This window comes from Rana temporaria, chromosome 1 (genome assembly GCF_905171775.1).
Source record: "Rana temporaria chromosome 1, aRanTem1.1, whole genome shotgun sequence".
NCBI classification, from domain to species: domain Eukaryota; kingdom Metazoa; phylum Chordata; class Amphibia; order Anura; family Ranidae; genus Rana; species Rana temporaria.
In genome coordinates, this window is record NC_053489.1 from 538,853,691 (window position 1) to 538,879,472 (window position 25,782).

The following is a 25,782-nucleotide window of genomic DNA, read 5'->3' on the forward strand; positions in this document are numbered from 1 at the left end:
GTTTTTCGGGCACTTTGGCATTAAAAAAAAAAAAAAAAAAAAGCCTGTAAAGCGCCTGAAAGCCTCATCTGCAATCCCAATGTGAAAGACTGAGTGCTTTCACACACTGCCAGCGCCTGAAAAACACTGGTAAAGCACCGCTAAGACCCTGAAGTTTTAGGGTGTTTTTGCAGTGTGAAAGGGCAAGACGTTTTTACAGCGCTTTCAATTCATTTCAATGGAGAGGGGCGTTTTTGGAGCGTTTTTTTTTTTTTTTCAAAAGCTGCTCCAAAGATGCTGCTTGCAGAACTCAGTGTGAAAGGGTCCATTGAGATGCATGGAGAGCGTTTTATTAGCGTTTTAATAGCGCTATTTTTAACGCTAAAACGCTTCAGTGTGAAAGGGGTCTTAATGTTAAGGTTAGGGGTTAAAGTGGATGTAAACCCAATTTATGAAATTTGAGCAGGGCACATATATCTGCAGTGTTTTGTTATCTCTCTTTAAAGAGCTAAGTCCTGTAGCTCTCTCCTGACCCGTTCCTCTGTTATCAGCCTGATAACTCCTGACAAATTCTTGTCAGGAGTTGAAATTTCTGTCCAGGGAGGTTGCTATAAATTAGCAGGGACCTGTCCCTGTTACAAAACACCTCCAAGAGTCTCTGCCTATGATGAGAGGGGGTGTGTGCCTTTCCTTCAATCAGCAATTTTAGCTATCTTGGCTGTATGCCCAGGCTGTAACTATGTGTTAAACAGGAAGAGAACATTTCCTTACACAATCTGAACTTTCTAAACCGTATATAAATGTGAAGACAGCAGATATACATGTAGGGAGATTTGGTTCATCTCGGTGTATGGAGGGTTTGCATCCACGTCAATTATTTACTGTTACTTAGTATTCATTTATTGAATTTATTATTTATTTACAAATATTTTTGTGTGTGTATTTTACATTTATTTACTCATTCATTATTAGTAGTAGTAATATTAACATCTTAATCTAACAAAAATAAATAACCCTATGTCAGGAAACTAGTTCAGCTAATACTAATTCTCATACAGCTAATGCAAATTGTAAATTCTAAATAACGAGGATTAGTTTTAGCCAATGAGCGTTAGGGAATGAGCATTAGCTGCAGAAAAATCAGCATTAGCTGTATGAGAATACGTATTGGCTAAACTAGCTTCCTGACATAGGGTTAATTTTTTTTATATATTTTTTTGTTAGGGTGTTAATACTACTACTAATCATAATAGCAATACTAATGTAGCCATGCCCTCGTAGGGGTTGCTGAATGTAGTGGTTTACCTGTCGCCCTGCCCATGCATCTCTCTGTCACCCAGAGACCTAAAACAGTCCATTAAGCTTTGTTTTTGTTTTTTTTATTGAGGGGATTAAACTTGCATGGGAAATGAGAAATTATGGGATGCCCAGGAAATTCAGTGCAACTTGCTTGGGGCTTCTATATACATCCAGTATATACACTCCCGTCTTCTCTCCAGCACAACACTTGCTTAAGACCTCTTATACGTCACTTGCTGCATATTGTTACTCCTCCAGCACTTCACTTGCTGCAGACTGTTACTCCAGCAGCTCTTCTCTTGCTGCATGGTTAGGCCTGACACAACTCAGCCAGGCCTCAGTCAACTGCCTTTTGCAAGCAGGGACCTCTGGCCCCTGTGGTATAGAAATAGTTCAGGTGCTAACTGTATGAATGATTTTAGCCTTTTTCCTAAATGAGGTCAATTTTACAACGAATCCCCATGAAAGCAGGTGCATCACATTACCTTCACAGTGAAAATGCTGCCTTCCCCGAGGGCGATATTTGGGGCTTGGAGCTGCGTATTACTTTTAGCTAGAGGGGGATTGAGAATAAAGCCGGGTACACACTACAGTTTTTTCGTGCAATCCAGCAGGTTGCACGAAACAAAACTGACAGATCCGGTCAGAGCCGCTGAACTAACCGTGCAAGATTAGTTCAGTGATCTCCCCTGTAGATCTGGTGTGTTCTAACGGGGGCGGCACCTGCCAGAACACTCCGATCAGTGCTCTCTGCCATTGGCTCAGAGCGCTGATCGAGAGTCGGTCAGCTGCTGGTTTTCCAGTGTACATGTCCAACATAAACACAGGTCGAATGTCAGCGTTTTTTTTTTCTTTTGTACCAGTCGTTGTCTCCCGACATTCTGTACAGGGCTTAAGAAGTAGTTAGTTAGCAAAGTCAGATGTGTCGAGCTGGGTGTGAGTTTAGTCAGGGAGCTCCTCCCAAATTTACTTGCCAAGAGTAGTTATCTTGGTCGATTGATAGGGATCTACCGTATTTATCGTGATATTGCGCGCTCCGGCGTATAGCTAATGTGGATGTAAATGTAAAAAAAACATTTTAGTACTTACAGTTTTGGTGTCTTGCGCGGTGGCCTCGTCGGGTCCGTCTGCGGCTTCGGTGGTGTCCTCTTTGTCGGGTCCGGTGTCCTTCTGCGGCCATCGTGGTGTCCTCCCCACTCGATCCCTGCGCCGAGTTTGAACCACTGCGCCGGCATATACCGAGCGCAGTACACACGGGTATAGTCGGGCAGACTCGGCTCCTCTCGCGGTCACGTCCTGTACGTCCAGGACGTGACAGCGAGAGGAGCCGAGCCTGCCCGACTGTACGTGAGTGTACTGCGCTCGGTATATGCCGGAGCAGTGGTTCAAACTTGAAGCGGGTATCGGCGTATATCGCGCACCCACGATTTTGCCCTGATTTTCAGAGCAAAAAAGTGCGAGGTATACGCCGATAAATACGGTATTTATTTCTCCCTAAGTTTGGTCTTGTACTTTTCTCTTCTACCACTATGTGGCCGGGCGCTTGGTGGTTCTAGATATGAGGACAACTCAAGGTCAGATTATGGGTATTTGGGGTTTCTCAGCCAATGGGCAGGGGTTTTCTGAAATCCCTTGGCCTGCTGGGAGAACCTATATATTTGGGTGGAGTCAGGTGATCTGTGTTCTTTGTCAGCTGGACGGTTGTCTGGATGGACATGTTTTGCACGCCCCGAGTCTGCCAATAGGGCGTCCTGGCCCTAGCCCTCTTTCTCCCAAAATATCTAAAAAGGACTGTCAAAATAAATAAAACTTATTTTGCATCCAAGAAGTGTCTGGCGCCCAATGACTTTCACCATCTTTACACCCACTATGCCTCACAACCCACCACATATTGAAGGATGTCGGCTATCTTTGGCCTTGGAGGTCCTCATTAGATCAAAAGAGGTAAAAGACCTTGCTACACAAAAAAATCTAGAAGCATTATTGCAACACATACGTTAAAGGGGTTGTATACCTACTTGTTTTTTCACCTTAATGCATCCTATGCATTGAGGTGAAAAAACACCTTGCATTGTCGCTCTATACACGGGTTCTCTGCTCTTCATTGGATAGATTGATAGCAGCGCATTCATTAGCTCCTGTTGCTGTCAATCAAATCCAATGATCTGGGGGGCAGGGCTGAGTCATACACTCAGCGTCTATGGACGCCAAGTGTATGACACAGGATCGCAACCGCAGGGTAACCCTCTCGGGCGTGAGCTTCCCAGAGGGGGTTATCTAATGTGGGGAGGAGCCGTGAGAGCAGCCGTGGGACCCTAGACCAGGAGGATCGGGGCCACTCTGTGCAAAACTAACTGCACAGTGGAGGTAAGTATGGTATGTTTGTTATTAAATAAAAAAAAAAAGTGAATCTTTAACCACTTCCTTACTGGACACTTAAACCCCCTTCCTGCCCAGAGGACTTTTTGCGATTCGGCACTGCGTCGCTTTAACTGACAATTGCGCGGTCGTGCGACGTGGCTCCCAAACAAAATTGACGTCCTTTTTTCCCCCACAAATAGAGCTTTCTTTTGGTGGTATTTGATCACCTGCGGTTTTTATTTTTTGCGCTATAAACAAAAATAGAGCAACAGTTTTGAAAAAAAAAAAAAAAACTTTTTTACTTGTTGCTATAATAAATAGCTAAATTTTTTTATTTTATTTTTTATCCTCAGTCTAGGCCGATACGTATTCTACATATTTTTAGTAAAAAAAAAAAAATCGCAATAAGCGACTGGTTTGCGCAAAAGTTATAGCGCCTACAAAATAAGGGACAGAATTATTATTTTTTATTATTTATTTTTTTTACTAGTAATGGCGGCGATCTGCGATTTTTATTGCGACTGCAACATTATGGCGGACACATCGGACACTTTTGACACATTTTTGGCACCATTCACATTTATACTGCAATCAGTACAATAAATATGCACTAATTACTGTATAAATGTGACTGGCAGGGAAGGGGTTAACACTAGGGGGTGAGGAAGGGGTTAAATGTATTCCCTATATAGTGTTCTAACTGTGGGGGAAGGGGGGTGACTGGGGGAGGTGACCGATCTGTGTCTCTATGTACAAGAGACACAGATCGGTCTCCTCTCTCCCTGACAGCACCGCTGTCTGCGAGAGCCGGGAATGAGAGATGATCTCATATGTAAACATATGAGATCATCTCTCATTGGCCGCACAGATCGCCTAGCAAACGGCCACTCCGATTGGCCGTTCACAGCCATCTGTGATTGGTTGTGTCCAAGGGACACGGCCAGCACAGAAGTTCCCTGCTGCGCGCTCGGGGAACGTGGAAAGGGGCGGACGTCAAATGACGGCGCCCCAGAGAAGTAGAACCACCCTGCGGCCGTCAATAGTCGTACGGCTGTCGGGAAGTGGTTAATATCACTTTAGGGCTTCGTGTACACGGGGCGTTGTTCAACCTCTTCTGAACAATTTAACGTCTTTACCATGTTTAGCAGCGTTTACAAGCTGTTACAGGCATTTGGCATTTCAAATGCCTCTGAACATCCGTCTGGACCCAAAAAAAACAAAACCCCCCCAAAAGAGCTTCTAAACTCAACTGCCTAGAAACTACTATAAACGACCCTGTGTACATGTACTGATAACATAGGGGAGAGTTCTGGGGCAGTTTAAAAAAATGCTCAACTGCCCCTAAACGTCCTAAACGTCCGTTTACCAGCAGCAGTGTGCCTAAAGCCTTACGCTTGTGCTATTTCACTTCACTTTTGTCATTCACTCCTCTCATGTAAAATAGACAGTCTTCCCAAAAGCATTCCCCACTAACTATAACAACATTTCCCTCTTCTATACTTCCTCCACTGTGCACACAATCATGTTTGAATTCTTCCATATGCTTATGATTCCTCTCTGTTAAGTCTTTTTAATTAATGTGGTCCCCCTCTACTTACCCTTCGTGGTTCACATTATCCCCCCTCAATATTTCAGCTCTGCTTTACAATGTCAGACATCCCTTTGTAGCACTACTTCAGATTGACTATTCGTGTGTTGCATGCTTATCTCACATGATGCCAAGTAAATTCACCCCAAATCTTTACAATTACCTGATTGAGAAGGCTAAAATCATTGATGCCATATGCATACTGTTTGTTGCATATGGCTACAGGTTTGAGTCACAAACCCTGTGGGTTTCTTTGCTTAGCTTTTGTTTTTGGAAATCTACGATTATATATTAGCTGAATAAATGTAGCTGTATTACCGTATTTTCCGGCGTATAAGACGACCTTTTGCATGTAAAAAAAATGCCTCAAAACTCGGGGGTCGTCTTATACGCCGGTACCTGTCTGTCAGACGGCGGGCATCCATTATTCAAAAGCCACACCTCCTCCTCAGGCTGTTCCGTGATAGGCGGAACACTCATTTTCCCAGCAGAGCCTCTGTTCAAGGTTCCGCCTATCACGGATGCCTTCTCATCCTCGGACGAAAGGACATCCGTGATAGGCTGAACACTGAACAGAGGCTCTGCTGGGAAAATTAGTGTTCCGCCTATCACAGAACAGCCTGAGGAGGCGCGGCTTTTGAATAATGGACGCCCGCAGCCTGACATACTCTGCAAACAGGAGAAGGTAGGGAGATTGTCGAGGCAGGCAATGGCACAGTGAGGCAAGCAATGGCACAGTGAGGCAAGCAATGGCACAGTGAGGCATGTATAATGGCACAGTGAGGCATGTATAATGGCACAGTGAGGCATGTAATGTAATGGCACAGTGAGATTTGAAAAAAGCCTGTTCCTGTCAGCGGTTGTTCTGGCCACCCCTCAGCTTCCAGACAGACTAGTAGGAAGGGGGTCGTTTTATACGGCGAGTATATCCAAAAACCAACATTTTAGCTGGGAAATTAGGGGCTCGTCTTATACGCCGACAAATACGGTATAAGTGTGAGTTTTTTCCATTGCACTGTTTTTCAGAACTCTCTAAATCTACAATATAATGGGCCCTGTATTAAACCAGGGTTAGCATTGTGTGCAGTACAAACCATTTATGTAATAACTACATAACATTAATGAACATTCCCAGTGCAGTGATTCACCTTTTGCGATTGTGTGTCATGCACAGATGGCATATGTATCACTCTAGTCCTTCACAATATGACAGAGACATGTATTATACAGAAGGCAAATGTTACATTTGTTCTATGATAGTAGTACAACGGTAGAAATATATACATCTTGGGGTCCTGCCGCCTGGTAAATTCATTCATTTTTTGGATAAACTAGGATAAGGCACACTTTTGATTCCTCATTTAGTCCAATACATTGATAACACCCACCGTCAGTAAATAGCTTTGCAGATCCTTGAAAGGGGTGTGCAAAGGTGAAGTCAGCAATACCTTGCTAATGTTGATTATTTCTGGGCCTGACATTTTAGAGATTAACCACTTAAGCCCCGGACCTTTAGGCAGCTAAATGCCCAGGCCAGGTTTTGCGATTCGGCACTGCGTCGCTTTAACAGACAATTGCGCGGGCGTGCGACGTGGCTCCCAAACAAAATTGGCGTCCTTTTTTCCCCACAAATAGAGCTTTCTTTTGGTGGTATTTGATCACCTCTGCTGTTTTTAATTTTTTGCGCTATTAACAAAAATAGAGCGACAATTTTGAAAAAAATGCAATATTTTTTACTTTTTGCTATAATAAATATCCCCCAAAAACATATATAAAACATTTGTTTTCCCTCAGATTAGGTCGATACGTATTCTTCTACCTATTTTTGGTTAAAAAAAAAATCGCAATAAGCGTTTATCGATTGGTTTGCGCAAAATTTATAGCGTTTACAAAATAGGGGATAGTTTTATTGCATTTTTATTAATTATTTTTTTTTTTACTACTATTGGCGGCGATCAGCGATTTTTATCGTGACTGCGACATTATGGCAGACACTTCGGACAATTTTGACATTTTTGGGACCATTGTCATTTTCACAGCAAAAAATGCATTTAAATTGCATTGTTTATTGTGAAAATTATAGTTGCAGTTTGGGAGTTAACCACAGGGGGCGCTGTAGGAGTTAGGGTTCACCTAGTGTGTGTTTACAACTGTAGGGGGGTGTGGCTGTAGGACTGACGTAATCGATCGAGTCTCCCTTATAAAAAGGATCACTCGATCGATACGCCGCCACAGTGGAGCACGGGGAAGCCGTGTTTACATACGCCTCTCCCCGTTCTTCAGCTCCGGGGAGCGATCGCGACTATAAACGAATAGCCGCGCCGTCGTCCCGGATCGCTCCCTGAGGGAATCCGCCCGCTGCACGCAGCGGAGGGGGTCCCGATCGGACCCCCCACCCGCTAGAAGGCAAGGACGTATATATACGCCCTTCTGCCTGTACGTGCCATTCTGTGGACGTATATAGTCGTGCGGCGGGCGTTAAGGGGTTACAGAATACTGAAATATAGAAATGGTGGTTATTCTCTTTTGGACTTTCAAATTATAAACACACAAGACTTCTGCCATAAAAAAAATTCACGTGCAAACTGAGGTCATTATGGAAAATAGCTGTAAATCTGACATTTAAAAATATGGAATGCCGTTCCAGCCATTTACATAATTATTGGAGAAATCATTATTTTTGTCTGTAAAATATGTCATTTTAATTTGGTTATGTCTTGTTGGTTAAAGCTAATAACCATTAACAATTGATTACCATGTTTTATGATTCTTTTTATATCATAATTAGCAGTCTTCATTCTTGAATTTTCAAATCACATTTTTTATTGTAAATAATTGCAACATTTGACTTTTGTTTTAGCAGAGCAAGCAGTTTTAAAGTCTAGAATGTGCATTTAATTTAAATGTGATTTAAGTGACCGTTGTTCAACTGCAGGTTGTTGTGGCACCTCTTGCCCAACCCTTTGTCTTTCTGTATTTTCTTCTGCAGTTCCTTGGTATGATGTTGCAGCCGCAGAATAGGCAAAGGCAACTTTGAACAGTTGTATTATTAGCTGGGTAGCAACAGTGGCTCACTTTGGTCCCTCTTGATGCCTAAGGCACCAGTCATTAGTTACTGGTGATAATTCTTAAGGGTGCCGCTTCGGGCTCTAGTAGGTCTTTAACCACTTCAGCCCCGGACCATTTTGCTGGTCAATCACCGGGCCACTTTTTGCGATTCGGCACTGCGTCGCTTTAACTGACAATAGTCGGTCGTGCGACGTGGCTCCCAAACAAAATTGGCGTCCTTTTTTTTTTTTACCCACAAATAGAGCTTTCTTTTGGTGGTATTTGATCACCTCTGCGGTTTTTAATTTTTTGCGCTATGAACCAAAATAGAGCGACAATTTTGAAAAAAAAAATGAATATTTTTTACTTATTGCTGTAATATCCGCAAAAATATATAAAAAAAAAACTTTTTTTTCCTTTAGGCCGATTCGTATTCTTCTACATATTTTTTTCGTAAAAAAATTGTGATAAGCGTTTATTGATTAGTTTGGGCAAAAGTTACAGCGTCTACAAAATAGGGGATAGTTTTATGGCATTTTTATTAATATATATATATTTTACTAGTAATGGCGGCGATCTGCGACCTTATGGCGGACACTTCGGACGCTTTTGACACATTTTTGGGACCGTTGCCATTTTTATAGCGATCAGTGCTATAAAAATGCATTGATTACTGTAAAAATGTCACTGGCAGGGAAGGGGTTAAGGAAGGGGTTAATTATGCTCCCTCATTGTGTTCTAACGGAAGGGGGGGTGCGACTGACTAGGGGAAATGACAGATCGCTGTTCATACATTGTATGAACATGCGATCAGTCATCGCGGGTGCCCGGCGGTAATCGCGCCCAACGGGCACGCGCGTCGGCACCAGGGGCGAGCAGGGGGCTCGCTCACCCCTAGTGGCTGAAATGCAAAATCACGTTATATTACGTGATTTTGCGCAGCCGAGCTCAGCAAGCGGTTAAATGCGAACAACCTCTGGTAGTTCAGGCAGGGACAGAGCTTGTGTCGGCTCCATAGAAGTCAGTGAGGAAGGAAAAGAAGTCCCAGAAGCCTCACATCACAAGAGTGGAAATGGCCTCAGCCTAGACTGCGTCCAAGCCACACCCCTGACATGTGTTCCCCCGCCCATGGGGCTTAGTCATGGCGGAGGACTAAGCCCTGTGGGTGGGGTTAAACATGTTGTAGGTGTGGCCTGGACAGAGTCTAAGCTGAGGCTGCTTCCAGTCATTACATGAGGGTTTTGTGTGATGTGCAGCTCCTGGGAGGACTTTTCCTTCCTCATCAGGAGATCGCTGATGCCATGCACCTGCACACTGTCAGTGTATCTGCTGACCCGTGCATCATGTATGGGTAAGCCGAATACTTGCCATGAAGACTTAATGAACTTCCACAGCACCGTGGTAGTTCATTGAGAACTATAAGCCGACAGCTGCATAGCCTGTCGGGACTTGTAGTTCATTCACACGCAGAGCTCTGTGTATGAATGAAACGGCTGTGCTGATTTAAAAAACTGACCGATAATATGCGGAACATCTCCCTGTACTGCTGCCACAAGGAGGGGTGGGCAGCAGCAGCAGTGGCTGCAGTACTGGAAACATGTTTTACCCTATAATCGGGTGGAACTTGAAAGGGTCCTTTCACTCGGGCACCTCTGTGTTACGGAAAATTTTGCTTGTTCAGAGGAGAATCGCTCCACTGATCCCCGCTGAGCAGAGGGATGAGATTCGTGTCACTGTCCAGAGCAGACGCACTCCCGTTCTCCTCTATGGGGAAATCGGATGGAAACAAACCGCCTGTATGTTTCCATCCAATCCGCCAGATGGATGGAAAATAGGACCACCATCCCTCTGGTTTTTGCGGGCAGGGTTGGATGGTGGCGGGTGTCAGCGGACATGTGTTCGCTGACACCTGACGCTTCATAGAGGAGACTGGAGGGTCCGATCAGGTCCGGCTGAAAAACTGACAGGCGGATCTGAACTGACAGTCATGTGAAAGGACCCCAAATTGTTCCCAAAGGTAAACTTATCCTTTAATTGCAGGTTAGAAGGGGCCAACTGCAGGTCAAATGCATCAATCAATCCCGAATAATATCAGAAGTGTCTCAAACTAATGACCCAAAAGCACAAAGCACATTGCTAATGCCCTAAAACTGAAATTGGTTGCTTTTCGAAACTTTTTGAAACTGTCTTTCACTCATCAGACTGGCTATTTATTTACCTGGGTCCACACAGTGTTACAGATTGTATATGATTAAAGGACTTTACTGATAGCTGTGTTTGGCAAGAATATGTATTTAAATGGAGTGGTTGGTGGTAACATTTGTTGATCTGACAGATCAAATATAAAAAAAAAAATCATACTGCTTATGGACAGCTTAGTATTTGTACTCAGCCTGAACCTTACTTTTCTCAGTCTAAGGCAGTAAAAATTTTCATTTAATTTCCTATACACAAGGTATATTGCAATAATGGGGATACGTATTCTGTTCCTGTGCGTTACATGATTTATAAATGAGCCAGCCTTTTGTACAATTTTAGGCACTGAAGGTATGTTTGATTAATGAACCATTTTCTAGAATTCCTTAGAGTAGCTCTGTGCAGTTCTGATAAATTAACAAACTTTTTTTGTCTCCGCTTCCCTTTTGTTTCCTCTCATTGCACTTTCCAGAGAATGGGATTTGGATCTGAAGAAGCTGCCAAATATTAAAATGCGCAAATTTTCTGTCAGCGATTCACTTCCTAAAAGTGAGAAAGATCTTTCAGCCAAAGACGACAAAGAGGAAGAAAACCTGGAAAATGAAGAAAAGTCTTCTCTCGAGTCAGACAGCGGAAGTGAGTGAAGTGTACAGAGAGGCTGTTCAAATATGAAAACAGCAAAACTACATAGAAACGGCTTCGAAGGCAATATCTTCCATACTTGGAATGCGAAATGAAGAATGTTATTTGAAATTTGTCACATCTTACATAACTGTTATTCATAACAGAACTTTTTATATGCTTGCAAGATCTTTTGATGTTATTAACCCAGATTGGTGGGAGCTCTTCATACAAGGCCCAAGTGAAAAAATAATAGTTTTTCTGATGTGCCATGGCATACAGCTCTATATGTCTCAAGTGAGATGATTAACTGAAGAGTGAGCATATTTCAAGAAGTGTTAGACTCACTCGATGTGCTACAGATAATTGCTATCTCTAGTAAAGACTGTGCATGAATTTTAAACATTTTTTTTTCTGTGAATATAAATCTGTATATTTAACCAGGTATTTGTCTTTTATTTGAAAGTGTGTATTGTCAATAAGACTAGTATCAAGCACAAGCACTGGACAGGACCTTATAGAATACTGACTTTTTAAATTAAGGCGTCTAGTTTACTAAAAGAAGAAAAAAAACACAAGCGTGCGTTTGTGCAACTCTTTCTACAAAAAAAATGTTGCATGTTGCCGATTATTGTTTTTGGGTGAACTTTTTCCCCTGCAGACTGAGGAGTGTGCAAAGACTTGCATACTTAGATGTCTGAACTGTGTTCCTGGGCTGCCCTTTGATTAATGCAGTAGGCAGTACAGTTGTCAGGAGCCATTGTAACTATGGGGTTATCTAGAATTATTGACCAAATGAAACACAATAATATAAAGTAGAATGCAATCTGGAACACTGTAGACCAAGAAACAAAGTTTCAAAGCTAAATTCTAGCCTGCTTTTCTGTCTTCAATAGTTGCTCCCTTTGATTTCACTGCATACTATGAGCTTCTGTGTTAAGGGGAATCCCTTTCGCTGTGACATTGTGTTCTTCCAGTGGGGTAAGCATTCCCCGCTGGGAAGACGAGCAATTATTGCTAGAGGCTACAACAGCTGCTAGCGATAATCACATTTAAAATCTGGCAGGCTGGTTGTACCCAATTTGATCGATCAATTTGGGTACATTCAGCCTTGCCCATACATGGTTTAAATCTCGGCCGGTTCAGCAGGGTTCAAACCGTCTATGGTTAGCTTCAATTGATATTCTGAAAGCCTTTCCAGCACTTTGATTTAATTAATGGACTGTAGAAAATTTTGTGTAAGTACTTGATGCCTTCAAGGGATCTCTGCAATGCTTTGCAATGACAAGAATGGCATCAGAAGATACCTAAGAAATATACTCTCCTTGCTCCAGTTCATTTGGCTGAATGACTCCCTGGGCTGGAATCAGAAAGATGAGCGGATCTTTCTGCGGGCGTAACGTATCTCAGATACGTTACGCCGTCGTAAATTTGGGCGCAAGTTCCGTATTTAGAAAGAACTTGCGCCCTAAGTTACGGCGACGTAACGTATGTGGGCCGGCGTAAGCCCGCCTAATTCAAATGGGGATGTTGTGGGCGTGTTTTATTAAAATTTAAGATGACCCCGTGTATTTTACGTTTTTTGTGAACGGCGCATGCGCCGTTCGTGAAAAAATCCCAGTGCGCATGCTCGAAATTACGCCGCAAGTCGTCATTGCTTTAGACGTGAACGTAACGTACGTACAGCCCTATTCGCGAACGACTTACGCAAACGACGTAAACATTTCAAAACTCGGCGCGGGAACGATGTCCATACTTAACATTAGCTACACCTCATATAGCAGGGGTAACTTTACGCCGGAAAAAGCCTAACGTAAACGACGTAAAAAAATGCGCCAGCCGGACGTACGTTTCTAAATTGGCGTAAATACCTAATTGGCATATTCCTTGCGTAACTATACGGAAGCGCCACCTAGCGGCCAGCGTAAATATGCAGCCTAAGATACGACGGTGTAAGACACTTATGCCAGTCGGATCTTAGGGAAATCTATGCGTAACTGATTCTATGATTAGGGCGCATAGATACGACGCCACAACTCAGAGATACGACGGCATATCCGGAGATACGCCGTCGTATCTCGTTTTTGAATACAGCCCCTGGAGTTTTACTCAAACCTGTTTATTGTTCCCAAGCCCACAGAGGTAATTTCTCATATTTTGTCTCTCAAAGCTCTAAATTAGGGATCCTCAAACTACGGCCCTCCAGCTGTTGCGGAACTACACATCCCATGAGGCATTGTAAAACTGACATTCACAGACATGACTAGGCATGATGGGAATTGTAGTTCCTGAACAACTGGAGGGCCGTAGTTTGAAGACCCATGCTCTAAATGTTTTTGTTTGAGTTTAAAAATACCATGTGTAATCTTCCAAATCTGTCATTGCCTTCCTTCATCAGGGAGACCTTGGGGCTTCTCTGGGGCCCAAACATGCTTATTTTCTTTCCCCGTCTCTCCTAGACATCAGCAACCCCTACACTTTGCTGTGGGCCCCTGCAAGTTTATGGTCATGCCCTTCTACCTCTAATATTCACCAATGTTGTCTTTTTTTGCGGCATACCCATTGTGGGATATATGGATGAGCTTCTGTTGAGAGAACAGTTAGTGTTGGCTCCTTGACCTGAAGTTGGTCACCCACACTTTACAGCATTTCACGTGGATCCTGAACCTTCTGAAATCTTCACTGGAACTGACTCTGTATCTGGGTCTAGTACCAGCTTGACCAGAGTTTTCTTTCCAGAGAAGAAATTTGGACAATTGCTTTGTACAATGGTTCAAATCATTTGGTGGAAGGAGGGTTATTGTGTGGGGTTGTTATTCAGGGGTTGGGCTTGACCCCTTAGTTCCAGTGAAGGGAACTCTTAAGGCGTATACCAAGACATTTTGGACAATTTTATGGTCCCAACTTTGTAGGAACAGTTTGGGGGATGGCCCCTTCCTGTTACAACATGACTGTGCACCAGTGCACAAAGAAAGGTCGATGAAGACATGGTGGAGAAACTTTACTGGCCTGCACAGAGTCCTGACCTCAAACCAATAGAACACCTTTGTGATGAATTAGAATGGAGACTGCGAGCCAGGCCTTCTCATCCAATATCGGTGCCTGACTTCTCAAATGTGCTTCTGGAAGAATGGTCAAACATGCCCATAGACCTTGTGGACAGTCTTCCCAGAAGAGTTGAAGCTGTTATAGCTGCAAAGAGTGGGCCAACTCCATATTGAACCCTACGGACTAAGACTGGGATGCCATTAAAGTTCATGTGCATGTAAAGGCAGATGTCCCAATACTTTTTACAATATACTGTATATGTCCCCTCCAGATCTTCCCCTTATAACCATTTCAATATCCTGGATACATCCCTCTTGTGGCTCTTGAGCTGAAGAACGCTGGTACTGTAATAGAACTCTAAGAAAAAAAGTGTAATATTTGCACTAGTAATTAAAAAGTGAAACATCAAGGTGTCAATCATTTCATTTTTTTTTATTATTATATACATATATGTGAATTCAAACGAGGGGATAGCAACACCTAAACATATTGCACATAACTATTATAAAAAAATGTTTTTCACAAACAGAGTGAAATAATTAAACCAAACGTGAGTCCATGGTTTAAATAAATGAATGAAAAATGTCCCATACACAAGATAGTGTGATCAAGTATAGATTCCCAACAACCATTCAGAGGTGATTCTTCCTGAATATACAGTGATGAAAATAAGTATTTGAACACCCTGCTATTTTGCAAGTTCTCCCACTTGGAAATCATGGAGGGGTCTGAAATTGTTATCGTAGGTGCATGTCCACTGTGAGAGACATAATCAAAAAAAAAAAAATCCAGAAATCACAATGTATGATTTTTTTAACTATTTATTTGTATGATACAGCTGCAAATAAGTATTTGAACACCTGAGAAAATCAATGTTAATATTTGGTACAGTAGCCTTTGTTTGCAATTACAGAGGTCAAACGTTTCTTGTAGTTTTTCACCAGGTTTGCACACACTGGAGGAGGGATTTTGGCCCACTCCTCCACACAGATCTTCTCTAGATCAGTCAGGTTTCTGGGCTGTCGCTGAGAAACACGGAGTTTGAGCTCCCTCCAAAGATTCTCTATTGGGTTTAGGTCTGGAGACTGGCTAGGCCACGCCAGAACCTTGATATGCTTCTTACAGAGCCACTCCTTGGTTATCCTGGCTGTGTGCTTCGGGTCATTGTCATGTTGGAAGACCCAGCCTCGACCCATCTTCAAAGCTCTAACTGAGGGAAGGAGGTTGTTGCCCAAAATCTTGCAATACATGGCCCCGGTCATCCTCTCCTTAATACAGTGCAGTCGCCCTGTCCCATGTGCAGAAAAACACCCCCAAAGCATGATGCTACCACCCCCATGCTTCACAGTAGGGATGGTACTCATCATTCTTCTTCCTCCAAACACGGTTAGTGGGATTATGACCAAAAAGTTCTATTTTGGTCTCATCTGACCACATGACTTTCTCCCATGACTCCTCTGGATCATCCAAATGGTCATTGGCAAACTTAAGACGGGCCTTGACATGTGCTGGTTTAAGCAGGGGAAACTTCCGTGCCATGCATGATTTCAAACCATGACGTCTTAGTGTATTACCAACAGTAACCTTGGAAACGGTGGTCCCAGCTCTTTTCAGGTCATTGACCAGCTCCTCCCGTGTAGTCCTGGGCTGATTTCTCACCTTTCTTAGGATCATTGAGACCCCACGAGGTGAGATTTTGCATGGAGCCCCAGTCCGAGGGAGATTGACAGTCATGTTTAGCTTCTTCCATTTCTTTCTCGTACATCACGGGACACAGAGCGGCATAATCATTACTATGTGAGTTATATGGAGTACCTTCAGGTGATGGACACTGGCAATCTCAAACAGGAAGTCCCCTCCCTATATAACCCCCTCCCATAGGAGGAGTCCCTCAGTTTTTTCGCCAGTGTCTTAGGTGTTGGTCACGAATTAGTTTGCCTCCATGTCCTTGGGACTAGGTAGACTATACCGGATCTGTCCAAGGTGCCTCAGAGCCAAAGTGGACAGTACCCGGGCCCCAAGTCGTGGGGTTTAGCCTATAATGCCTCTCTTCGGAGGGCTGGACCCTGGGCCCAGAACTTTGAACTTTCTAAAGTCCAAAAGGTGCTGTTGCCAGGGTGCTGTATAGGTCCAGGGCAGTGTGGTTCCTGCACAGGACCCGGGTCCCTGAAGGTCTGGTACAGAACCCACGGAGATGGGGGAAGATTGGGCCTCTTGCGTTTGCAATACCCTTCAGCGTGGAGCAGGTAAGAGAGGGGCCTGCGGAACTTGGTTCGTCAGCAGGTCCCTCGGGGGGAAGCCTAGTTGGGTTAGCCTGGGATGCTCTGCATAGGCAATTGTTTCCACTATGTCTGCCAGACAGGATGGTTACCTCCCCTTGTTTTATTACTAGTGGATCCCCCCTCTGACTGTGTTGCTATGTGGCTGCCCCGCATGGGTTTTGGGGGGTAGGAGCTAGTGGCCTGGTTCTAGGACTAGCAGGGCAAGCCCACCCCCCGTTATTTCCCGGCTTAATAAGGCCAGGGCCTACCTGTATTGGGTGCTCCCCCTGCGGCTCTGTAGCGGAGGTCTCCGGGTGTCCTGGCGCCGCCGGCGTGCTGCTCCCCTCCTCGTGTTCCTCCTGGGACGCGCGCGCGCATGATATGGATGTGCGCGTAGGGGGCGGGGAGCGTAGTGACGTCGGCGGGACGTAGGGGGCGTTCCCCCTCGCTGTATAGTCGCGGCAGCTTGTTCCTCCGGTCAGTGTAGGATTCGTCTGCTGACCGGAGGGACGCAAGAGCGATGCAGAGCAGGACACAGAGCGGCGCAGGGTGACACCTAGTGGCGGTATAAGACCTTTTTAGGTCTGGAGCTAAGCTCCTCACTGACTTTTTTGGAGAAATAGGAGATTTTTCCCCTGATTTTCTCTATTTTGAGCCTAAGGTTTTTGGCAGCAGTTGGCACTCACACAGTCTGTTTAAAGGTGCAAAAAAAAAAAAAAAATATAAAAAAAATAAAAAAAAATAAAGGGGAAAAACAAACGAAAAAAAAAAAAAAAAAGGGAGGATTATAATATAAAGATTATTTCCTCAGGGAAAAGGGTGTGCACTACCTTTTCATTGGCTTATAAGGTTCTTTTTTCTGCCTTAAGCTACATATATTTTTTCTCCTTGCTACAACAGTCAGGTGTTGTTAGCGGAGTGCCTCAATTTTGTATCATGGGCCCTAAAGGTTCGGGGACTAAGAATGCTAAAAGTACAAAGAAGCAGAAGGGTTCCCCCTCTAGTTCTGAGGATCTTAATCAGACTATGCCGGTTCCGTCCTCTCCCGAAAATCTAGATGTTGCCGCCTTTGAGGAGCCATTAGGTGTGGTGGGTGCTGTGGCTGGCCCCATTCTGCCTGACCCAGTGTTTGTCACGCAGGATATGTTAGCTGTCTCCCTGCAGGGGTTAGAACAGCGACTATCAACCCTTTTTACTAGTTCTCTTGCAGGCAAAAAACGGACCAGGTCTCCGTCCCCTAAGTTGGTCTCCGCTGATGCTGAGGTTCTTTCCCCAGAGGAGTTAGAATCTCAGGAGGACCAAACGGAGCAGTTCCTAGAAGGTTCTGACATTGAGGAATCCACTATTGAGGAACCTTTTTCGGTTTCTCAGGCAGAGAATCTGTGGGTACAGTCTTTAACGGACATGGTCCGCTCGGCTTTTAATCTGCCCTCGCCAGAACTTCAGATTCCTACCGTATCTTCTCTGGGCTCCTTAAAAGCGCCATTGAGTAACGTAGCATTTCCGGTCCACCCCTTGCTGGAAGACCTGATCTTTCAGGATTGGGCCCGGCCCGATAAGATTTTCGTGCCTCCTAAGAGGTTTTCTGTACTGTACCCCATGGAGGAAAATTTTTCGAAGAAATGGGTGCTTCCCGCTGTGGATGCAGCGGTCTCCTGCGTAAACAAGTCTTTAGCTTGTCCAGTAGAGAACATACAAATGTTCAAGGATCCGGTTGATAAGCGGTTAGAGACCCTTTTGAAGGCATCTTTTTCTACAGCAGGAGCAGTCGTGCAACCGGCGGTTGCTGCTATAGGCGTCTGTCAGGCTTTGAAGAACCAGACAAAAGAGATATTAAGGGAGCTCCCGGCTCAACAGGCGCAGGATCTGGCCGACCTCCCTAGAGCTCTCTGTTTTGCGGTGGATGCCATAAAGGATTCCATCCAACAAGCGTCCCGTCTGTCGCTGTTTCTGGTACATATGCGACGGCTCTTGTGGCTAAAGAATTGGTCAGCAGAGACTCCGTGTAAAAAACTTTTAGCAGGCTTTCCTTTTCACGGAGGTAGGCTTTTTGGGGAAGATCTCGATAAATACATACAGACAATATCAAGTGGCAAGAGTACTCTTTTACCAGTCAAAAGGAGATTTCGGGGTCCTACGTTCAAGCGGCAGCAATCCCCAGCCCCAGGGCTCTCGGGCTCCAGGCAGTATCGACGGCCTCCCGCACGACAAAACTTTGCTAATAAGTCGCAGGGGCAGGCCGCTGGGGGTAAGAAACCATGGTTCCGCAAACCAGCTAAACCAGCTCCCAAGTCAGCCTTATGAAGGGGCGCCCCCACTCAATCGGGTGGGGGGAAGGCTTCGATTCTTTGCAAAAGTTTGGGAAGCCAAGATCCCCGACAAGTGGGTTCTTTCCTTAGTGACGGCTGGCTACAAGATAGAATTTCGGGAGTTTCCCCCTCCACATTTTCAGGAATCAAGGATTCCAAGCGATCCGGGAAAGAGGGCTGCCTTGCTTACAGCTTTGGATCATCTTCCAGATCAAGGGGTAATCGTAGAGGTACCAGTTCAGGAGCGCAAGCTTGGCTTCTACTCCAATCTGTTTATCGTTCCAAAACCCAACGGCGATGTAAGGCCCATTCTGGATCTAAAGATTCTAAACTCTTACCTGAGGATTCGGTCCTTTCGGATGGAATCCATACGCTCTGCTGCCGCAGCTTTGCAGCAGAACGATTTTTTGGCCTCGATAGACATAAAGGACGCATATCTTCATGTTCCAATTTTCCAGGGGCATCAAAGGTTCCTACGCTTTGCAGTCGCAGGGTGTCACTATCAATTTGTGGCCCTCCCTTTCGGGTTGGCTACGGCCCCTCGTGTGTTTACGAAGGTCCTGGCCCCCATCTTGGCCAGTCTAAGGACCCAGGGAGTCCTGATCCTAGCCTATTTGGACGACCTCCTGATCATAGATCACTCTGCTTCAGACTTGTCTCGAGCAGTAACCCGGACGGTTCAGTTCCTCAAGGTATTTGGGTGGGTTCTAAACCTAGAAAAATCGGCTTTGCTACCTACAAAGCGATTGGAATACCTCGGCATGCTGCTGGACACGAAGCAGCAAAGGGTGTTTCTCCCCTTAGAGAAGTTCAGGGGGATCAAGGAATTGATCCAGTTGGTGCTAAGTAAAAGAGAGCCCACTATCCGTTTGTGCATGAGCTTACTAGGAAAGATGGTGGCCACCTTCGAGGCAGTGCCATATGCTCAGGCGCACACGCGAATCCTGCAGACAACCATCCTGTCAGCCTGGAACAAAGAACCACAAGCCCTGGATCTTCCATTGACCCTGCCATCAAGGGTCCGGCAAAGTCTCTGCTGGTGGCTAAAGCCTCGGAACCTCCTAAAGGGAAAATCTTTCAGTCCCATCATCTGGAAGTTGATAACCACAGATGCCAGCCTGAAGGGCTGGGGAGCAGTCTTGGATGGGCAGATCCAGCAGGGGATTTGGGCAGAGTCAGAAAGACGGCTGCCAATCAATGTCTTGGAGATCAGGGCGGCACGCTTAGCCTTAAAGGCCTGGACGTCCAAACTGCAAGGGTCTCCAGTGAGAGTGCAGTCTGACAATGCCACGGCAGTGGCATATATAAACCATCAAGGGGGCACGAAGAGTCGAGCCGCCCAAAGGGAAGTGAGCTTAATTTTCCGGTGGGCAGAAGCGCATGTTCCATGCATCTCGGCGATTTTTATCCCAGGGGTGGACAATTTACAGGCGGACTTCTTAAGTCGCCAACAGCTGATTTCAGGGAAGTGGTCTCTCCATCCCCAAATCTTTCAGGAGATCTGCCAGAAATGGGGATTTCCGGATGTGGACATCATGGCATCTAGGTTCAACAGGAAGCTAAACAAGTTCGTGTCCCGATCAAGGGACCCTCTGGCCTGCGTAACCGATGCGTTGGTTTGTCCTTGGCATTCGTTCAGTCTGCTGTACGCCTTCCCTCCATTACAGATGCTGCCCCGCCTGCTGCGCAGGATCAGGGTGGAGAACAGGCCAGTCATTCTGATAGCCCCAGCATGGCCCCGAAGGTCATGGTACTCTCTGATCTTGAGAATGTCAGTGGGGGAGCCTTGGACCCTTCCACTTCGCCCAGACCTACTCTCTCAAGGTCCGATACTCCACCCTGCCTTACGGCATCTAAATTTGACGGCTTGGCGGCTGAATCCCTGATCCTCAGGGGTAGGGCCTATCTAGCCAAGTTATTTTTCTACTCTGATTGAGGTTAGAAGGTCAGTCTCCTGAGTAATCTATTACAGGGTCTGAAGGGCCTATGGAGGCTGGTGTGATTCCCAGAGATGGCTTCCACGCAAATACACCATTGTCAGGGTATTGCGTTTTTTCCTTCAGAGTAGATAAGGTTTTTTGGCCTTGAAGTTCTATTAAAGGACAGATTTCGGCCTTATCGGTATGGTTGTGTTGGCCGTTGGCCACACACTCTTTGGTTAAAACCTTTTTTTCTAGGGGGTCTGACGCATTAATCTCCCCATCTAGTCTCCGGTTTATCCGTGGGATTTGAATCTTGTGTTGTCAGCTCTGCATAAGCAGCCCTTTGAGCCTCTGGCAGAGGTTCCGTTGGTACTACTGACTGAGAAGTTGGGATTGTTTGACTGCTATGATTCCTGCTAGAACAGTATCAGAGCTGGCAGCCTTGTCTTGTAAAGAACCATGCCTCAGTCTGCATAAAGACAGGGTGGTTCTCCGTCCGCATCCGTCTTTCCCGCCTAAGGTGGGGTCTAGTTTTTCTCTTGAATCAGGATTTGATCCTACCATCTTTTTTTCCAAATGCCCACTCCTACGTCGAAGGCTTGATGCACGCCTTGGGTTTGGTCAAGGCCATGGAGGCCTGTCTCAGGGCTACAGAAAAGATTTGGAAGATGGATACATTGTTCATCCTGCCGGAAGAACCCAAGGAGGGTCAAGCGGCAGCTGAAGCTACCATCACCAGATGGTTTAAGCAGCTAATCAGTCAGGCCTACGGCTTGAAGGGGTTGCCCCCTCCTTTTTATCAGTTGAGGCCCATTCTGCTAGGGCCATGAACGCCTCCTGGGCAGCACACCACCAGATCTCTATGGCTCAGGTTTGCAAGGTGGCAATCTGATCATCGGTCCACACTTTCACAAAGGTTTTACCTATTGGATGTGAGAAGAAGGGCCGATGCAGCCTTTGGACAGGTAGTGCTGCAGGCTGCAATTTAAGATCCTCGGGATCCGGGGCACCCTTGGTTAAATTAAAGAATTAATTAAATTAATCATATTAATTATTTGTTGGATTTAATTTGGATTTATTATGATTTAAAGGTCACTTTCTGAATTAGATCTCCTGGTTGACATGTCTCCCTCCCCTCATGGAAGCATTGCTTTCGGACATCCCACATAGTAATGATTATGCCGCTCTGTGTCCCGTGATGTACGAGAAAGAAAAAGGGATTTTTAATACAGCTTACCTGTAAAATCCTTTTCTTGGAGTACATCACGGGACACAGAGCTCCCACCCCTCTTTTGGGGACCATTTTGGGAGGCATACTGCTTGCTACAAAACTGAGGGACTCCTCCTATGGGAGGGGGTTATATAGGGAGGGGACTTCCTGTTTGAGATTGCCAGTGTCCATCACCTGAAGGTACTCCATATAACCCACATAGTAATGATTATGCCGCTCTGTGTCCCGTGATGTACTCCAAGAAAAGGATTTTACAGGTAAGCTGTATTAAAAATCCCTTTTTTCTAATGATTGCTCCAACAGTGGACCTTTTTTCACCAAGCTGCTTGGCAATTTCCCCGTAGCCCTTTCCAGCCTTGTGGAGGTGTACAATTTTGTCTCTAGTGTCTTTGGACAGCTCTTTGGTCTTGGCCATGTTAGTAGTTGGATTCTTACTGATTGTATGGGGTGGACAGGTGTCTTTATGCAGCTAATGACCTCAAACAGGTGCATCTAATTTAAGATAATAAATGGAGTGGAGGTGGACATTTTAAAGGCATACGAACAGGTCTTTGAGGGTCAGAATTCTAGCTGATAGGTGTTCAAATACTTATTTGCAGCTGTATCATACAAATAAATAGTTAAAAAATCATAAATTGTGATTTCTGGATTTTTTTTTTTAATATGTCTCTCACAGTGGACATGCACCTACGATGACAATTTCAGACCCCTCCATGATTTCCAAGTGGGAGAACTTGCAAAATAGCAGGGTGTTCAAATACTTATTTTCCTCACTGTATCTGTGATCCTTTTTAAATACACTGTGCTCAACTGCACACAGATGGTATCAACCTTTGCAGGTCTAATAGCCTTTTTGTAGCTTTTTCAATGCAAACAAAGCTCTATGGGATGACGCTTTCTTAGCAAATCTAGGCTCTCACCATGGATGGAAATACACGTCTCATTAAAGCGGAGTTCCACCAAAATTGTATTTTGTTTTAAAAGCCAGCAGCTACAAATACTGCAGCGGCTGACTTTTAAAATATGGGCGCTTACCTGTCCAGGCCGCCTGCGATGTCCTCCCCCAAAGCTGATCTGACTCGGGTGGAGGCGCCGCCATCTTCGGTAAGGGAATCAGGAAGTGAAGCCTTGTGCCTTCACAGCCTGGTTCCCTACTTTGAATGTGTGAGTCACACTGCGCATCATCACTGGTCCCTGCTATCTTCTGGGACCTATGTGTCTCCCAGAAGACAGTGGGGGGGGGAGGTATCTGTCCCTCCCTGAAAGGTGCCAAATGTGACTGGAGGGGGGCAGGATTCTGAAAAGCAAGTTCCATTTTTGGGTGGAACTCCGTTTTAACATCAAGCTATGTAGTAATTCACACTCCAGCTTGTTATGTCACACATGAAAAAGGAGGAAGCAACTCAATGCGCAGAAATCCATAAAAAAACAATTGATTGGTATAGACATATGCTTACAAGAAAGAAGGTTATTGGCGAATCGGTTACACACAGCGTATGGCGTCCTTACAGACGATAAAATGTCACCGCTACCCATTACGCCCGATGTATGTTTTGTTCGCAATGAGCTTCATCACTGGGGCAACACCATTACATTGCTGTTAGTGTGTGTGTAGGGGAGGGGCATGTTGTCCCTTGCATTGGTGTCAGAGGGAGGGGCATGCTGTCCATTATATTGCTGTCTTTAGGGTTAAACAATCCCTTACGTTGGTGTCAGTGGGAGGGGCATATTGTTGCTTTATTGAGTTTGCATTCACACCTGAGCGTTTTGTAGCCTGAAGCTACAGTATAAAATGCTAGAGGGGAAAAAATCCATTATTCTCTATGGAGATGGTTCACATCTCCACTCCAAAACGCCTGAAGCTCAAACAAGTTCTGGACCCTTTTTTGTCGTGCAAATCGGGCTGATTTGGGCATTTTTGAACGTTTGTATTCCCATAGAAACTAATGGAAACCCTCGATTCAAGCGTCTAACGCGACAATGATCGTTTCTACGGGCGTTTTGTCGCTTTAATCTGTTCTGTGAAATAGAATATTCACCCAGGAAGAAGATAAGAAAAATCTACAAACATAGCAACAAATGATGAGAGATGAGCATTTTTCCTATTGGCTAAAATAAAAAACGACGAAGTTCAAAAACATCGGACAACGCTGTATGCAAACGCGCGAATGTGTTAATACGCGCGACAAAACGTGTGACAAAATGCTGGAAAAAAACGACCGAAAACGCTACGTTCAGGTGTGAATGCGGCCTTACTGTCTTTTGGGGTAAACATTCCTTTACATTGCTGTCAGTGGGAAGTCCGCAGTCAGTTCTAATTTTAGAATAACACCTAGGCATATTTATAAAATAGGTCAGAATTCCACTACCTGATTGGACCCCACTGCTGACATTTGCCCTTGCTTCATTTTCAGTATGTTAAATGTGCAACAAGCAAGATGATCATCCAATCAAAGATACTCCGTCGGGCAAAGGGATGAAGAATCTAGCTAAATAAAGGACCTGTAATCCTTTCGTGAATGTATGACTGCAAATTAGCAGATCTGCAATATAAATGTGGCCCAAAATATGAACTTGCTGAAAATGCACTGTGGTTTCCTTTTAGCATACAGTATTTTTCCTTTTAATATTAAATTTGACCATTTACTTGTAAACCTACAGTATACTGTATATGTATTTCAGGGTGTTGGTTTTAGTTAGTAAAGAAGTTTACATACTGTATATACCCCAATCATTATACTTATTAAAACTATAAAGCCATGGCCAAAAGTTTTGAGAATGACACAAATACTAATTTTCACAAAGTCTGCTGCCTCAGTTCTTGAGATGGGAAATTGCATTTCCTCCAGAATGTTATGAAGAGTGATCAGACGATTTGCAATTAATTCCAAAGTACCTCTTTGCCATGAAAATTAACTTAATCCCATAAAAAAAAAAATCCGCTGCATTTGGGAAGAAGGCTTCAGGGTGCCCAAGAAAGTCCAGCAAGCGCCAGGACCGTCTTCTAAAGAGGATTCAGCTGCGGGATCGGGGTGCCACCAGTGCAGAGCTTGCTCAGGAATGGCAGGAGGCAAGTGTGAGCTCATCTGCACGCACAATGAGGCTAAGACTTTTGGAAGATGGCCTGGTGGCAGCAAAGAAGCCACTTCTCTCCAAAAAAACATCAGGGACAGATTGATCTTCTGCAGAAAATATGGTGAATGGACTGCTGAGGACTGGGGCAAAGTCATATTCTCCGATGAAGCCTCTTTCTGATTGTTTGGGGCATCAGGAAAAAGGCTTGTCCGGAGAAGAAAAGGTGAGCGCTACCATCAGTCCTGTGTCATGCCAACAGTAAAGCATTCTGAGACCATTCATGTGTGGGGTTGCTTCTCATCCAAGGGAGTGGGCTCACTCACAATTTTGCCCAAAAACACAGCCATGAATAAAGAATGGTACCAAAACACCCTCCAACAGCAACTTCTTCCAACAATCCAACAACAGTTTGGTGAAGAACAATGCATTTTCCAGCACGATGGAGCACCGTGCCATAAGGCAAAAGTGATAACTAAGTGGCTCGGGGACCAAAACGTTGACATTTTGGGTCCATGGCCTGGAAACTCTCCAGATCTTAATCCCTATGAGAACTTGTGGTCAATCCTCCAGAGGCGGGTGGACAAACAAAAACCCACTAATTCTGACAAACTCCAAGAAGTGATTATGAAAGAATGGGTTGCTATCAGTCAGGAATAGGCCCAGAAGTTGATTGAGAGCATGCCCAGTCGAATTGCAGAGGTCCTGAAAAAGAAGGGCCAACACTGCAAATACTGACTCTTTGCATGAATGTCATGTAATTGTTGATAAAAGCCTTTGAAACGTATGAAGTGCGTGTAATTATATTTCACTACATCACAGAAACAAATGAAACAAAGATTTAGCA

At 44.8% G+C, this 25,782-nt stretch overlaps 1 protein-coding gene across 1 annotated transcript in view; it reads left to right on the top strand.

Moving 5' to 3' along the window:
- Nucleotides 1-11,537, top strand: part of TMA16 (translation machinery associated 16 homolog) — a 96,294-nt gene extending 84,757 nt beyond the window's left edge. Inside the window, exon 8 of the mRNA XM_040332721.1 lies at nt 10,944-11,537. Coding sequence (XP_040188655.1) covers nt 10,944-11,115 — 172 coding nt within the window. The 3' untranslated portion in view covers nt 11,116-11,537. The remainder of the gene's footprint in view (nt 1-10,943) is intronic.
- Nucleotides 11,538-25,782: the final 14,245 nt, after the last annotated feature.